General features: G+C 40.7%; 2 protein-coding genes across 11 annotated transcripts in view; one reads left to right on the top strand and one right to left on the bottom strand.

The window, feature by feature from the left end:
* LOC133568792 (dynein, cytoplasmic 1, intermediate chain 2a-like) overlaps positions 1–13097 on the top strand; it is a 29986-nt gene extending 16889 nt beyond the window's left edge. For all 8 annotated transcript variants that reach the window (XM_061920934.1, XM_061920932.1, XM_061920933.1 and 5 more), the window contains 7 exons: positions 1315–1461; positions 1567–1680; positions 1751–1884; positions 7088–7232; positions 10548–10688; positions 10756–10881; positions 11356–13097. In XM_061920934.1, the coding sequence (XP_061776918.1) occupies positions 1315–1461; positions 1567–1680; positions 1751–1884; positions 7088–7232; positions 10548–10688; positions 10756–10881; positions 11356–11457 (909 nt within the window). In that variant the 3' untranslated portion in view covers positions 11458–13097. The remainder of the gene's footprint in view (positions 1–1314; positions 1462–1566; positions 1681–1750; positions 1885–7087; positions 7233–10547; positions 10689–10755; positions 10882–11355) is intronic.
* The window catches only part of LOC133568791 (electrogenic aspartate/glutamate antiporter SLC25A12, mitochondrial-like), a 35991-nt gene continuing 31515 nt past the window's right edge, over positions 13025–17500 (bottom strand). For all 3 annotated transcript variants that reach the window (XM_061920928.1, XM_061920927.1, XM_061920929.1), the window contains exon 18: positions 13025–13645. In XM_061920928.1, coding sequence (XP_061776912.1) covers positions 13438–13645 — 208 coding nt within the window. In that variant the 3' untranslated portion in view covers positions 13025–13437. The remainder of the gene's footprint in view (positions 13646–17500) is intronic.

Raw genomic sequence — 17500 nt, 5'->3', positions numbered from 1 at the left:
ACTTTCTGGATGTACTCTAGTCTACATCCAACCATAAAGTCTTTAAGACAACAAATAGCGGTGCTTAGTCTACATCCAACCATAAAGTCTTTAAGACAACAAATAGTGGTGCTTAGTCTACATCCAACCATAAAGTCTTTAAGACAACAAATAGCGGTGCTTAGTCTACATCCAAGCATAAAGTCTTGAAGACAACAAATAGTGGTGCTTAGTCTACATCCAAGCATAAAGTCTTGAAGACAACAAATAGTGGTGCTTAGTCTACATCCAACCATAAAGTCTTTAAGACAACAAATAGCGGTGCTTAGTCTACATCCAACCATAAAGTCTTTAAGACAACAAATAGCGGTGCTTAGTCTACATCCAAGCATAAAGTCTTGAAGACAACAAATAGTGGTGCTTAGTCTACATCCAACCATAAAGTCTTTAAGACAACAAATAGCGGTGCTTAGTCTACATCCAAGCATAAAGTCTTGAAGACAACAAATAGTGGTGCTTAGTCTACATCCAAGCATAAAGTCTTGAAGACAACAAATAGTGGTGCTTAGTCTACATCCAACCATAAAGTCTTTAAGACAACAAATAGCGGTGCTTAGTCTACATCCAAGCATAAAGTCTTGAAGACAACAAATAGTGGTGCTTAGTCTACATCCAAGCATAAAGTCTTGAAGACAACAAATAGTGGTGCTTAGTCTACATCCAACCATAAAGTCTTTAAGACAACAAATAGCGGTGCTTAGTCTACATCCAACCATAAAGTCTTTAAGACAACAAATAGCGGTGCTTAGTCTACATCCAAGCATAAAGTCTTGAAGACAACAAATAGTGGTGCTTAGTCTACATCCAAGCATAAAGTCTTGAAGACAACAAATAGTGGTGCTTAGTCTACATCCAAGCATAAAGTCTTGAAGACAGCAAATAGTGTACATGTTTTGTAGTCTTCTTTCATTGAACTCAATAACCCCTGAAATGAATGCTCAGTAAACCCAAATGTGACATGTGTTGTGCTCAGTCGGAGGTCATGTCAACAAACAAATAAACAAATGTGACATGTGTTGTGCTCAGTCGGAGGTCATGTCAGTAAACAAATAAACAAATGTGACATGTGTTGTGCTCAGTTGGAGGTCATGTCAGTAAACAAATGTGACATGTGTTGTGCTCAGTCGGAGGTCATGTCAGTAAACAAATAAACAAATGTGACATGTGTTGTGCTCAGTTGGAGGTCATGTCAGTAAACAAATAAACAAATGTGACATGTGTTGTGCTCAGTCGGAGGTGATGTCAATAAACAAATGTGACATGTGTTGTGCTCAGTCGGAGGTGATGTCAGCCAGCTTTGCAAAGTTTCACCCCAACCTGGTGGTGGGCGGGACTTACTCGGGACAGATCGTCTTATGGGACAACCGCAGCAACAAGCGCACACCTGTCCAGAGAACCCCCCTGTCTGCAGCTGCACACACTGTAATGCACACACACACACACACACACACACACACACACACACACACACACACACACACACACACACACACACAGCGAGTGAGACTTTCCCCGCTCCCCCGGCAGCACCCGGTGTACTGCGTGAGTGTGGTGGGCACCCAGAACGCCAACAACCTGATCAGCATCTCCACAGACGGCAAGATGTGCTCGTGGAGCCTGGACATGTTGTCCCAGCCGCAGGTACTGCCAGCGCCCAGGTGAGTCCCACTCTTGACACGCCCTGTTGTAAGAGGCCCCGCCCCCCTCCCAGGACAGCCTGGAGCTGGTGTTCAAGCAGAGCAAGGCGGTGGCCGTCACCTCCATGGCCTTCCCCCTGGGTGACGTCAACAACTTTGTGGTGGGCAGCGAGGACGGCTCCGTCTACACCGCCTGTCGCCATGGAAGGTGAGTTCACAGCAGGTGGTCCTGCTTCTTGGGGGCATACTTGCCAACCTTGAGACCTCCGATTTCGGGGGGGGCGTGGTCTGTGGTGGGGCGGAGGCGTGTTTGGGGTGGGGGGCGTGGTTAAGAGGGGAGGAGTATAATTCACCATCTCGAGTATTTCATATATATTTCATATATATATGTACATATATATACATATATATATGAAATACTTGACTTTCAGTGAATTCTAGCTTTATATATTTATTTTATTTTATATATAAATAAAATAAATAGTTGAATTTCCGACGGCACCTATCAAATACACAGTAATAAAAACACAGTTGTTCTACTAACTGTACTGTCCTTGCTGATTACTTAAAAAAACAACAACAACACTTACCTTTCACTATTTCAGTAACCTTTGTTCTGCTATTTGCGTAATGGCGAGCGATCTCCGAATCCAGGAACAGATCCTTCATAGATTTGTTGTAGACATCCGCAAATGAGAAGGGGATGTTGCTTCCAGCTATCAACTTAGCCATCTTTGTCTCAGCATAAGTTACACCATCGGGTCTCCATTTTGCGAGGTGGCCCATAATACTGGGTTGTGAAGGATGCTGCGCTGCGGACGCTTTGTGCTTCGCTGACAGAGCGTTCATGACTGAGTATATCCGTTCGGCCACCGTGTTCATTGGAGAAGTCTGCTCTACAAAATTTACAGGCAACATACCCCTTCCCCGTCGAACTCTCCTGGATAAACTGAAATTCTTGTTTCCAATCGTTTTGGAACTTGCAAGCGTCTTTCTTCATTTTGCTCGTCGACAGTGTAATATATTGGGTTGGAGTCCATAACCAGGCGACGTGATGAAGTTACGTCTCTTTACTGTGGGCTTCAGAACAGACTCCCTAATGCATGTTCCTTGACTGCACTTAAATGTAGAATATATTTACATTCTATTCTATTCTATGTACAGTAGATGGCAGTATTGTCCTGTTTAAGAGGGTCACAACATTGCTGAGTCAGGTTCTCATGGAGTTGGATGGGGCGTGGCCTCCAGCTCCGCCTGAATTTCGGGAGATTTTGGGGAGAAAATTTGTCCCAGGAGGTTTTCAGGAGACGCGCTGAATTTCGGGAGTCTCCCGTAAAATCCAGGAGGGTTGGCAAGTATGTATGGGGTGACCTTCAACGTAACATTAGGCCTGTCAAAGTTAACGCCTTAACTATAAGTTTGTTTAACGGCGATACGTTTTTTAATGGAAATGCATCCTGACTTCTCTTTGACCCTCGGTCCATTCCGTAGTGTGGGAAAATGTAACAGCATCCAGTTACTCTGAGTCACGTGCTAGGAACTAAATAGCCAGCAGGACTGCACTACAAAGGACATTATGGAAATATCTGACCCAAAACCATGGCGAGTTCTTCTCCCGACCAGACTAGACCAGTTTATCTTCAATCACCGTGAGACGAGGAGGAGCTTCACCTGTGTGTTTACAGTACACTTCATAACATCAAGTACACAACACTTCATATAACATCACGTACACTACACTTCATATAACATCAAGTACACAACACTTCATATAACATCAAGTACACAACACTTCATAACATCAATTACAGTACATTTCATAACATCAAGTACACAACACTTCATAACATCAAGTACACTACACTTCATAACATCAAGTACAGTACACTTCATAACATCAAGTACACAACACTTCATAACATCAAGTACACTACACTTCATAACATCAAGTACACAACACTTCATAACATCAAGTACACTACACTTCATAACATCAAGTACACTACACTTCATATAACATCAAGTACACAACACTTCATATAACATCAAGTACACAACACTTCATATAACATCAAGTACACTACACTTCATATAACATCAAGTACAGTACACTTCATAACATCAAGTACACAACACTTCATAACATCAAGTACACTACACTTCATAACATCAAGTACACAACACTTCATAACATCAAGTACACTACACTTCATAACATCAAGTACACTACACTTCATATAACATCAAGTACACTACACTTCATATAACATCAAGTACACAACACTTCATATAACATCAAGTACACTACACTTCATATAACATCAAGTACACAACACTTCATATAACATCAAGTACACAACACTTCATAACATCAATTACAGTACATTTCATAACATCAAGTACACAACACTTCATAACATCAAGTACACTACACTTCATAACATCAAGTACAGTACATTTCATAACATCAAGTACACAACACTTCATAACATCAAGTACACTACACTTCATAACATCAAGTACACAACACTTCATAACATCAAGTACACTACACTTCATATAACATCAAGTACACAACACTTCATATAACATCAAGTACACAACACTTCATAACATCAATTACAGTACATTTCATAACATCAAGTACACAACACTTCATAACATCAAGTACACTACACTTCATAACATCAAGTACACAACACTTCATAACATCAAGTACACTACACTTCATATAACATCAAGTACACTACACTTCATATAACATCAAGTACACAACACTTCATATAACATCAAGTACAGTACACTTGATAACATCAAGTACACTACACTTCATAACATCAAGTACACTACACTTCATAACATCAAGTACACTACACTTCATAACATCAAGTACAGTACACTTCATAACATCAAGTACACAACACTTCATAACATCAATTACACTACACTTCATAACATCAAGTACACTACACTTCATAACATCAAGTACACTACACTTCATATAACATCAAGTACAGTACACTACACTTCATAACATCAAGTACAGTACACTTCATAACATCAAGTACAGTACACTTCATAACATCAAGTACACTACACTTCATATAACATCAAGTACACAATACTTCATATAACATCAAGTACACTACACTTCATATAACAAGTACAGTACACTTCATAACATCAAGTACACAACACTTCATATAACATCAAGTACACTACACTTCATAACATCAAGTACACTACACTTCATATAACATCGAATACGCTACACTTCATATAACATCAAGTACAGTACACTTCATATAACATCAAGTACACTACACGTCATAACATCAAGAACACTACACTTCATATAACATCAAGTACACTACACTTCATAACATCAATTACACTACACTTCGTATAACATCAAGTACACTACACTTCATAACATCAAGTACAGTACACTTCATACAACATCAAGTACAGTACACTTCATAACATCAAGTACACTACACTTCATACAACATCAAGTACAGTACACTTCATAACATCAAGTACACTACACTTCATATCAATTACACTACACTTCGTATAACATCAATTACACTACACTTCGTATAACATCAAGTACACTACACTTCATAACATCAAGTACACTACACTTCATATAACATCAAGTACAGTACACTTCATAACATCAAGTACACTACACTTCATAACATCAATTACACTACACTTCGTATAACATCAAGTACAGTACACTTCATAACATCAAGTACACTACACTTCATACAACATCAAGTACAGTACACTTCATAACATCAAGTACAGTACACTTCATAACATCAAGTACACTACACTTCATACAACATCAAGTACAGTACACTTCATAACATCAAGTACACTACACTTCATAACATCAAGTACACTACACTTCGTATAACATCAAGTACAGTACACTTCATAACATCAAGTACACTACACTTCATAACATCAAGTACACTACACTTCATAACATCAAGTACACTACACTTCGTATAACATCAAGTACAGTACACTTCATAACATCAAGTACAGTACACTTCATAACATCAAGTACACTACACTTCATAACATCAATTACACTACACTTCGTATAACATCAAGTACAGTACACTTCATAACATCAAGTACACTACACTTCATACAACATCAAGTACAGTACACTTCATAACATCAAGTACCGTAAACTTCATAACATCAAGTACACTACACTTCATACAACATCAAGTACAGTACACTTCATAACATCAAGTACACTACACTTCATAACATCAAGTACACTACACTTCGTATAACATCAAGTACAGTACACTTCATAACATCAAGTACACTACACTTCATAACATCATGTACACTACACTTCATAACATCAAGTACACTACACTTCGTATAACATCAAGTACAGTACACTTCATAACATCAAGTACAGTACACTTCATAACATCAAGTACACTACACTTCATAACATCAATTACACTACACTTCGTATAACATCAAGTACAGTACACTTCATAACATCAAGTACACTACACTTCATAACATCAAGTACACTACACTTCATACAACATCAAGTACAGTACACTTCATAACATCAAGTACACTACACTTCATAACATCAAGTACACTACACTTCGTATAACATCAAGTACAGTACACTTCATAACATCAAGTACAGTACACTTCATAACATCAAGTACACTACACTTCATAACATCAATTACACTACACTTCGTATAACATCAAGTACAGTACACTTCATAACATCAAGTACACTACACTTCATACAACATCAAGTACAGTACACTTCATAACATCAAGTACACTACACTTCATACAACATCAAGTACAGTACACTTCATAACATCAAGTACACTACACTTCATAACATCAAGTACACTACACTTCATAACATCAAGTACACTACACTTCGTATAACATCAAGTACAGTACACTTCATAACATCAAGTACACTACAGTTGTTGGTGAAGATGGTGATGAGTAGAGCGCCACACATTGACCACCTTTGTACTTTGCTAGGAGATGTGTTCTTGAAACCAAAGGTGTTTCTCACCTTCTTTATTAAAGTGCTGGCCACTTTCTATGGTGTACAGTATTATTTAGCAGTGGTACTAAATATTCATAGAACAAAGCACAGCAACTGAGTCAACAACACGTGAGTTTTACTTTGTTGAAGAACTTCATGTGGAGGTCATCTGACTAGTTGGCCCAAACAAACACTTAAATGTTCAAATGTTCTCTTGAAAAGCAAGCTTTGAGCGTGTCTGTCTGTCTGTCTGTGTGTGTGTGTGTGTGTGTGTGTGTGTGTGTGTGTGTGTGTGTGTGTGTGTGTGTGTGTGTGTGTGTGTGTGTGTGTGTTCCTCCAGTAAGGCGGGCATCACTGAGGTGTTTGAGGGCCACCATGGTCCTGTGACAGGCCTGAGCTGTCACACTGCTGCAGGACCTGTGGACTTCTCCCACCTCTTCATCTCTGCTTCTTTCGACTGGACCGTCAAACTGTGGAGCACCAAGGTCAGACACACACACACACACACACGCACACAGTCAAACTGTGGAGCACCAAGGTCAGACACACACACACACACACACACACACACAGTCAAACTGTGGAGCACCAAGGTCAGACACACACACACATCACTTACATTGGATACTATTAACACACACACACATCACTTACATTGGATACTATTAACACACACACACACATCACTTACATTGGATACTATTAACACACACACACATCACTTACATTGGATACTATTAACACACACACACACATCACTTACATTGGATACTATTAACGCACACACACACATCACTTACATTGGATACTATTAACACACACACACACATCACTTACATTGGATACTATTAACACACACACATCACTTACATTGGATACTATTAACACACACACACATCACTTACATTGGATAATATCACACACACATCACTTACATTGGATACTATTAACACACACACATCACTTCCATTGGATACTATTAACACACACACACATGATTTCCATTGGATACTATTAACACACACATTAATCACTTACATTGGATACTATTAACACACACACACACATCACTTACATTGGATACTATTAACACACACACACACATCACTTCCATTGGATACTATTAACACACACCACTTACATTGGATACTATTAACACACACATACACACCACTTACATTGGATACTATTAACACACACATCACTTCCATTGGATACTATTAACACACACACACATCACTTCCATTGGATACTATTAACACACACACACACCTCTTACATTGGATACTATTAACACAAACACGCACACCACTTACATTGGATACTATTAACACACACATCACTTACATTGGATACTATTAACACACACACATCACTTCCATTGGATACTATTAACACACACACACATGATTTCCATTGGATACTATTAACACACACATTAATCACTTACATTGGATACTATTAACACACACACACACATCACTTCCATTGGATACTATTAACACACACACACATCACTTCCATTGGATACTATTAACACACACCACTTACATTGGATACTATTAACACACACATACACACCACTTACATTGGATACTATTAACACACACATCACTTCCATTGGATACTATTAACACACACACACATCACTTCCATTGGATACTATTAACACACACACACATCACTTCCATTGGATACTATTAACACACACACACACCTCTTACATTGGATACTATTAACACAAACACGCACACCACTTACATTGGATACTATTAACACACACATCACTTACATTGGATACTATTAACACACACATCACTTACATTGGATACTATTAACACACACATCACTTACATTGGATACTATTAACACACACACATCACTTCCATTGGATACTATTAACACACACACACATGATTTCCATTGGATACTATTAACACACACATTAATCACTTACATTGGATACTATTAACACACACACACACATCACTTACATTGGATACTATTAACACACACACACACATCACTTCCATTGGATACTATTAACACACACCACTTACATTGGATACTATTAACACACACATACACACCACTTACATTGGATACTATTAACACACACATCACTTCCATTGGATACTATTAACACACACACACATCACTTCCATTGGATACTATTAACACACACACACACCTCTTACATTGGATACTATTAACACAAACACGCACACCACTTACATTGGATACTATTAACACACACATCACTTACATTGGATACTATTAACACACACACATCACTTCCATTGGATACTATTAACACACACACACATGATTTCCATTGGATACTATTAACACACACATTAATCACTTACATTGGATACTATTAACACACACACACACATCACTTCCATTGGATACTATTAACACACACACACATCACTTCCATTGGATACTATTAACACACACCACTTACATTGGATACTATTAACACACACATACACACCACTTACATTGGATACTATTAACACACACATCACTTCCATTGGATACTATTAACACACACACACATCACTTCCATTGGATACTATTAACACACACACACATCACTTCCATTGGATACTATTAACACACACACACACCTCTTACATTGGATACTATTAACACAAACACGCACACCACTTACATTGGATACTATTAACACACACATCACTTACATTGGATACTATTAACACACACATCACTTACATTGGATACTATTAACACACACATCACTTACATTGGATACTATTAACACACACACATCACTTACATTGGATAATATCACACACACATCACTTCCATTGGATACTATTAACACACACACATTACTTCCATTGGATACTATTAACACACAAACACACGTCACTTCCATTGGATACTATTAACACACACACACATCACTTCCATTGGATACTATTAACACACACACACATCACTTCCATTGGATACTATTAACACACACACACACATCACTTCCATTGGATACTATTAACACACACACACATCACTTCCATTGGATACTATTAACACACACATTAATCACTTACATTGGATACTATTAACACACACTCACACACACCACTTAAATTGGATACTATTAACACACACACCACTTAAATTGGATACTATTAACACACACACCACTTAATTTGATACTATTAACACAAACACACACACACCACTTAATTGGATACTATTAACACACACACACACACACCACTTAAATTGGATACTATTAACACACACACACACACCACTTAAATTGGATACTATTAACACACACACACACATGACTTCCATTGGATACTATTAACACACACACCACTTAAATTGGATACTATTAACACACACACACACATGACTTCCATTGGATACTATTAACACACACACCACTTAATTGGATACTATTAACACACACACACACACCACTTAATTGGATACTATTAACACACACACACACCACTTAATTGGATACTATTAACACAAACACACACACCCCACTTAAATTGGATACTATTAACACACACACCACTTAAATTGGATACTATTAACACACACACCACTTAATTGGATACTATCAACACACACTCACACACACCACTTAAATTGGATACTATTAACACACACACACACAACTTAATTGGATACTATTAACACACACACACACACACACACACCACTTAATTGGATACTATTAACACACACACACACACACACATGACTTAAATTGGCTACTAACCGTGACCAAGCAACATGGGGTGCAGAGTACCCGCCCCCTGTACTCGTTTGAGGACAGCTGCGACTACGTCTACGATGCCATGTGGTCTCCTACACACCCTGCTCTGTTCGCCTGTGTGGACCTGGCTGGACGTCTGGACCTGTGGAACCTCAACCACGACACTGAGGTTGTGACCGCCCACCATCTGCAGGAGATAAGAAGGTGTCTTGATGCAGTGATGTGGTCTTCCTCAGGTCCCCACTGCCAGTGTGTATGTGGAGGGGGCTCCGGCGCTGAACCGCGTGCGATGGTCTCACTCCGGGAAAGAGATCGCCAGCGGGGACTCTGAGGGACAGGTGCAGGTGTACGACGTGGGCGAGGTGAGACCTCAGCCATCTTGCATCCAACTACAGGCTGGAGGCTGCACCTGCTGAACAAATATGTCCGGGTGCCCATAGCATGTGAAGGGCAAATATAATATATATATATATATATATATACAAATGTGTGTGTGTGTGTGTGTGTGTGTGTGTTGTTAAACATGTAACATCAGTGTGGGAGTTTTCCCATCATGCATTGTGCTGCAAGGAAGTAGGTGTGATGTGTCAAATGAAGTGTGTTGGTGTTTTCATGACATGCACAAAGTGTGCAGCTCCTGTCAACTCTAGACTCTTTTGTGTTGTGTGGACTGGGTCTTAGAAGTAAATGCTGCGCTGTGATTGACCTGATAAACTCAGGTTGACCACAACTAATTGTTTGCTCTCAACTAAATGCTTCCTGATCACCTTCTGTCTCTGTCTGTCTCTGTCTCTGTCTCTGTCTCTGTCTGTCTCTGTCTCTGTCTCTTCCTGCAGCAAATCTGCGTCCCCAAGGCGGACGAGTGGACTCGCTTCGTCAGGACGCTGGCTGACATCAACCAGAACAGAGACGAGGCGGAGGAGCTGGCCAATGTTTGATCACACCACACTTTATCCATACATCACTACTCATCCCTGCTGAGCTCCTCCTCATGACTGTCCAGCTCCTCTTCCTAATGACTGTCCAGCTCCTCCTCATCATGACTGTCCAGCTCCTCCTCCTCCTCCCTCCTCCTCATCATGACTGTCCAGCTCCTCCTCCCTCCTCCTCCTCCTCATGACTGTCCAGCTCCTCATCATGACTGTCCAGCTCCTCCTCCTCCCTCCTCCTCATGACTGTCCAGCTCCTCCTCCTCCTCCCTCCTCCTCATCATGACTGTCCAGCTCCTCCTCCTCCCTCCTCCTCATCATGACTGTCCAGCTCCTCCTCCTCCCTCCTCCTCATCATGACTGTCCAGCTCCTCCTCATCATGACTGTCCAGCTCCTCCTCCTCCCTCCTCCTCATCATGACTGTCCAGCTCCTCCTCATCATGACTGTCCAGCTCCTCCTCCTCCCTCCTCCTCATCATGACTGTCCAGCTCCTCCTCATCATGACTGTCCAGCTCCTCCTCATCATGACTGTCCAGCTCCTCCTCCTCATGACTGTCCAGCTCCTCCTCCTCATGACTGTCCAGCTCCTCCTCATCATGACTGTCCAGCTCCTCCTCCTCATGACTGTCCAGCTCCTCCTCCTCCTCCTGATGGCCGGGCCAGGAGACCACCTCCCACGTGTTTGACTCGTAGTTTCTGCTTCAAGCGAACCCTCAATAGTTCCCAGCTGAAATTGAGGTCTCCAACTAGCAGCTCCTGCCTCCCCTGACTGCTCCTCAACAATATGCAAACCTTTCTACTGACATCTTTATACTAACACTTGAATATTCTTCTGTCAGACTTCCTCGTGCTGAAGTTGGAGAAGACTAGCACTCATTTATTTAACACAAATGTTGCATTTGAAGCCCTGCAATATTTCATATTTATTCTGCTGCTCACACATTTTAAGGGACGTGCATTGACATGTAAAAGATGAAGCAGCACATAAAAGATGAAGCAGCACACTCACAATTTGGCACCTCAAGTTCCTGGCAGTCAGATTTCATGTGTGAGTATTCAGTGCCCTTTTTTTTACACGATGAAGGGCTCATCTGGAGGTCAAATGTACTTGGAGACATCCAACATGTCCAGGACCATCCTTGACAACTTTTTGTTTTTAAAAGAAGGAAATAACTTGTGTCCAATTCATTTAGTCACCATGAAGAAGTGCTTTTAAGAAAGTGTTCCAACTACACAAATCAAGCATAAATGGTTTTGTATTTGAAAAGTTCCTTCTGTGTTCACGTGAGGCCCGTGATCAAAGTCACAATGAGAAGAAATATTCATTAAAAAACAATGGCGGAGGTCAATGAGACATCAAAGGTTGATTTCATTGCCTCCAACAAAGTTTGCTCACCTTCGGCTAGTTTAGTTCCTACAAGAAGAAACTTTCATCCTCCGACTGTGAAAATGTTTGCCTCTTTGTTCAATGTTGGCCTTTCCTTCCTTGACAAAGAGAAACCCATTTAGATGCACAGAGAAGCGTATTATTGTTATTATCATCCTCATTGGAATAAAAACTCAGAAGTCTGTAGTTGTAAAATCAAAAACCATATGGATGATTTATTTCAATAAAATGACTGAATTATATGCTTTTTAATTCAATAACTAATGTCTCACTCATCTGTATTGCAAAGGAAAGGAACAAAAAAGTCTTCTCATAGACCGTCTTGCTGTCACACCACCATGCATACATTTCCATCTCAGCTCAGCTTTACAATATGTACAGTACAGCTCTTTGTGCACTTTTACAGTATGTACAGTCCTCATCCTGCAGGTCAGAGCAGACAAACAAAAAGGTAATACAGGAGTGTTTTTCTATGAAGTGAGGACACAAGGCAGCTGAGGACCACAGCTCCTTCATCCAGGCTTCTTCTTGTCCCTCCACATTGAAACTGGCGTAGTGGTTTTTGCAAGTGTAAATATCTAGGTGGCGATATGACGCCTCCTAAGGGGCCTGAGCGGGAGTGGCGGGCTCGGGCAGGTGGATGGACGCCACGCCGGATGACTTGAATTTGGGCAGGTGGAGCCCAAATTTGTTCTCCACTCCAGCAAAGGTGGCGGCGGCCAGACGGTAGCCTCCCACGTGATCGGCGTTGATGGGAGGAAGCTCCAAGATCCGTGACTTGGGAGTGGGCTCGGCTCCGGACGGGCGGCTGCACAGGGAGAGGACGCAATCAAGGCCATGTTTGATCTTCTACTTGAAGCTTAAAGCTCCCTTTCCCATCTGCCCTTTTTTAGCCCACCAAATATGTCTCCCATCACTTCATTCATTCATTCATTTTGTGTGCTGCCATTTTGATGACATCACTTCCTGTACACGCCCTTTTAAAGCGGCAGGAGGGCGTCATCAAAGGCACACGGACTGGCAGTTAGGAGTCCACAATTATCCAAAAAGAAGGTTTATGTGCTTGAACATGTTGGCTAGTACGGAAGGTAAAGAACTTTCTAGTGTGGATGATTGAGAAGCAGCTAGCGTTTGAGAGAAGACCACTTGAGGTCCAAAGGTGACCAGAAGAAGAATTGAAGGCTTAAGAGTTGAGTGTTTGGACAAACATGGCGAGCTTGCTCACACGCAGCTGTCACTTCCAGGCTTTTATCAGCGAAGAGGACTTTCTACCTTGGCAAGTTTTTACCTGGGATAAGACCGGACTATTTTAAGAAAAGATGCCAGGAGAAGACTGCTAGTTTGTTTTGTGCTAATGCTAGCAGTGACGCTGTGTTTGTTTGCCACGCCCACACTCTTCAACACATGTCACGTTTTGCACTGAGGCAACATGTTTGGTTCTACAAAGCCCAAAAGCAGTGAAGTTGTCAGCTTGTGTAAATGCTAAATAAAAAGAGAATACAACAAATCCTTCTCAACTTATATTCAATTGAATAGACTGCAAAGACAAGATATTTCATCTTCACTCTGACAAACTTTCTTCTTTTTTGCAAACAATCATGAACTTAGAATTTAATGGCAGCAGAAAGTTGCCAGAGGGGCATTTTTACCAGTGTGTTACATGGCCTTTCCTTGTAACAACACTCAGTAAAGGTTTGGGAACTGAGGAGACACATTTTTGAAGTGGAATTATTTCCCATTCTTGCTTGATGTACAGCTTAAGTTGTTCAACAGTCTCCCGCCTCATATTTAGCCTTCACACATTTTCAATGTCTGGACTACAGGCAGGCCAGTTTAGTACCCGCACTCTTTTACTATGAAGCCACGCTGTTGTAACACCTGGCTTGGGATTGTCTTGCTGAAATAAGCAGGGGCGTCCATGATAACGTTGCTTGGATGACAACATCTGTTGCTCCAAAAGCTGTATGTACCTTTCAGCATTAATGGTGCCTTCACAGATGTGTAAGTTACCCATGCCTTGGGCACTAATACACCCCCATACCATCACACATGTGTAAGTTACCCATGTCTTGTTCACTAATACACCCCCATACCATCACACATGTGTAAGTTAGTCATGTCTTGTTCACTAATACACCCCCATACCATCACACATGTGTAAGTTAGTCATGTCTTGTTCACTAATACACCCCCATACCATCACACATGTGTAAGTTAGTCATGTCTTGTTCACTAATACACCCCCATACCATCACAGATGTGTAAGTTAGTCATGTCTTGTTCACTAATACACCCCCATACCATCACACATGTGTAAGTTAGTCATGTCTTGTTCACTAATACACCCCCATACCATCACACATGTGTAAGTTAGTCATGTCTTGTTCACTAATACACCCCCATACCATCACACATGTGTAAGTTACCCATGTCTTGTTCACTAATACACCCCCATACCATCACACATGTGTAAGTTAGTCATGTCTTGTTCACTAATACACCCCCATACCATCACACATGTGTAAGTTAGTCATGTCTTGTTCACTAATACACCCCCATACCATCACACATGTGTAAGTTACCCATGTCTTGTTCACTAATACACCCCCATACCATCACACATGTGTAAGTTAGTCATGTCTTCTTCACTAATACACCCCCATACCATCACACATGTGTAAGTTAGTCATGTCTTGTTCACTAATACACCCCCATACCATCACACATGTGTAAGTTAGTCATGTCTTGTTCACTAATACACCCCCATACCATCACACATGTGTAAGTTACCCATGTCTTGTTCACTAATACACCCCCATACCATCACACATGTGTAAGTTAGTCATGTCTTGTTCACTAATACACCCCCATACCATCACACATGTGTAAGTTAGTCATGTCTTGTTCACTAATACACCCCCATACCATCACACATGTGTAAGTTAGTCATGTCTTGTTCACTAATACACCCCCATACCATCACACATGTGTAAGTTAGTCATGTCTTGTTCACTAATACACCCCCATACCATCACACATGTGTAAGTTACCCATGTCTTGTTCACTAATACACCCCCATACCATCACACATGTGTAAGTTAGTCATGTCTTGTTCACTAATACACCCCCATACCATCACACATGTGTAAGTTAGTCATGTCTTGTTCACTAATACACCCCCATACCATCACACATGTGTAAGTTAGTCATGTCTTGTTCACTAATACACCCCCATACCATCACACATGTGTAAGTTAGTCATGTCTTGTTCACTAATACACCCCCATACCATCACACATGTGTAAGTTACCCATGTCTTGTTCACTAATACACCCCCATACCATCACACATGTGTAAGTTACCCATGTCTTGTTCACTAATACACCCCCATACCATCACACATGTGTAAGTTAGTCATGTCTTCTTCACTAATACACCCCCATACCATCACACATGTGTAAGTTAGTCATGTCTTGTTTACTAATACACCCCCATACCATCACACATGTGTAAGTTACCCATGTCTTGTTCACTAATACACCCCCATACCATCACACATGTGTAAGTTAGTCATGTCTTGTTCACTAATACACCCCCATACCATCACACATGTGTAAGTTAGTCATGTCTTGTTCACTAATACACCCCCATACCATCACACATGTGTAAGTTACCCATGTCTTGTTCACTAATACACCCCCATACCATCACACATGTGTAAGTTACCCATGTCTTGTTCACTAATACACCCCCATACCATCACACATGTGTAAGTTAGTCATGTCTTCTTCACTAATACACCCCCATACCATCACACATGTGTAAGTTAGTCATGTCTTGTTCACTAATACACCCCCATACCATCACACATGTGTAAGTTAGTCATGTCTTGTTCACTAATACACCCCCATACCATCACACATGTGTAAGTTAGTCATGTCTTGTTCACTAATACACCCCCATACCATCACACATGTGTAAGTTACCCATGTCTTGTTCACTAATACACCCCCATACCATCACACATGTGTAAGTTACCCATGTCTTGTTCACTAATACACCCCCATACCATCACACATGTGTAAGTTAGTCATGTCTTCTTCACTAATACACCCCCATACCATCACACATGTGTAAGTTAGTCATGTCTTGTTTACTAATACACCCCCATACCATCACACATGTGTAAGTTACCCATGTCTTGTTCACTAATACACCCCCATACCATCACACATGTGTAAGTTAGTCATGTCTTGTTCACTAATACACCCCCATACCATCACACATGTGTAAGTTAGTCATGTCTTGTTCACTAATACACCCCCGTACCATCACACATGTGTAAGTTAGTCATGTCTTGTTCACTAATACACCCCCATACCATCACACATGTGTAAGTTAGTCATGTCTTGTTCACTAATACACCCCCATACCATCACACATGTGTAAGTTAGTCATGTCTTGTTCACTAATACACCCCCATACCATCACACATGTGTAAGTTAGTCATGTCTTGTTCACTAATACACCCCCATACCATCACACATGTGTAAGTTAGTCATGTCTTGTTCACTAATACACCCCCATACCATCACACATGTGTAAGTTAGTCATGTCTTGTTCACTAATACACCCCCATACCATCACACATGTGTAAGTTAGT

This window comes from Nerophis ophidion, linkage group LG14 (assembly GCF_033978795.1).
Source record: "Nerophis ophidion isolate RoL-2023_Sa linkage group LG14, RoL_Noph_v1.0, whole genome shotgun sequence".
In the NCBI taxonomy this organism is placed as follows: Eukaryota; Metazoa; Chordata; class Actinopteri; order Syngnathiformes; family Syngnathidae; genus Nerophis; species Nerophis ophidion.
This window is presented reverse-complemented; position numbering and strand designations above follow the sequence as displayed.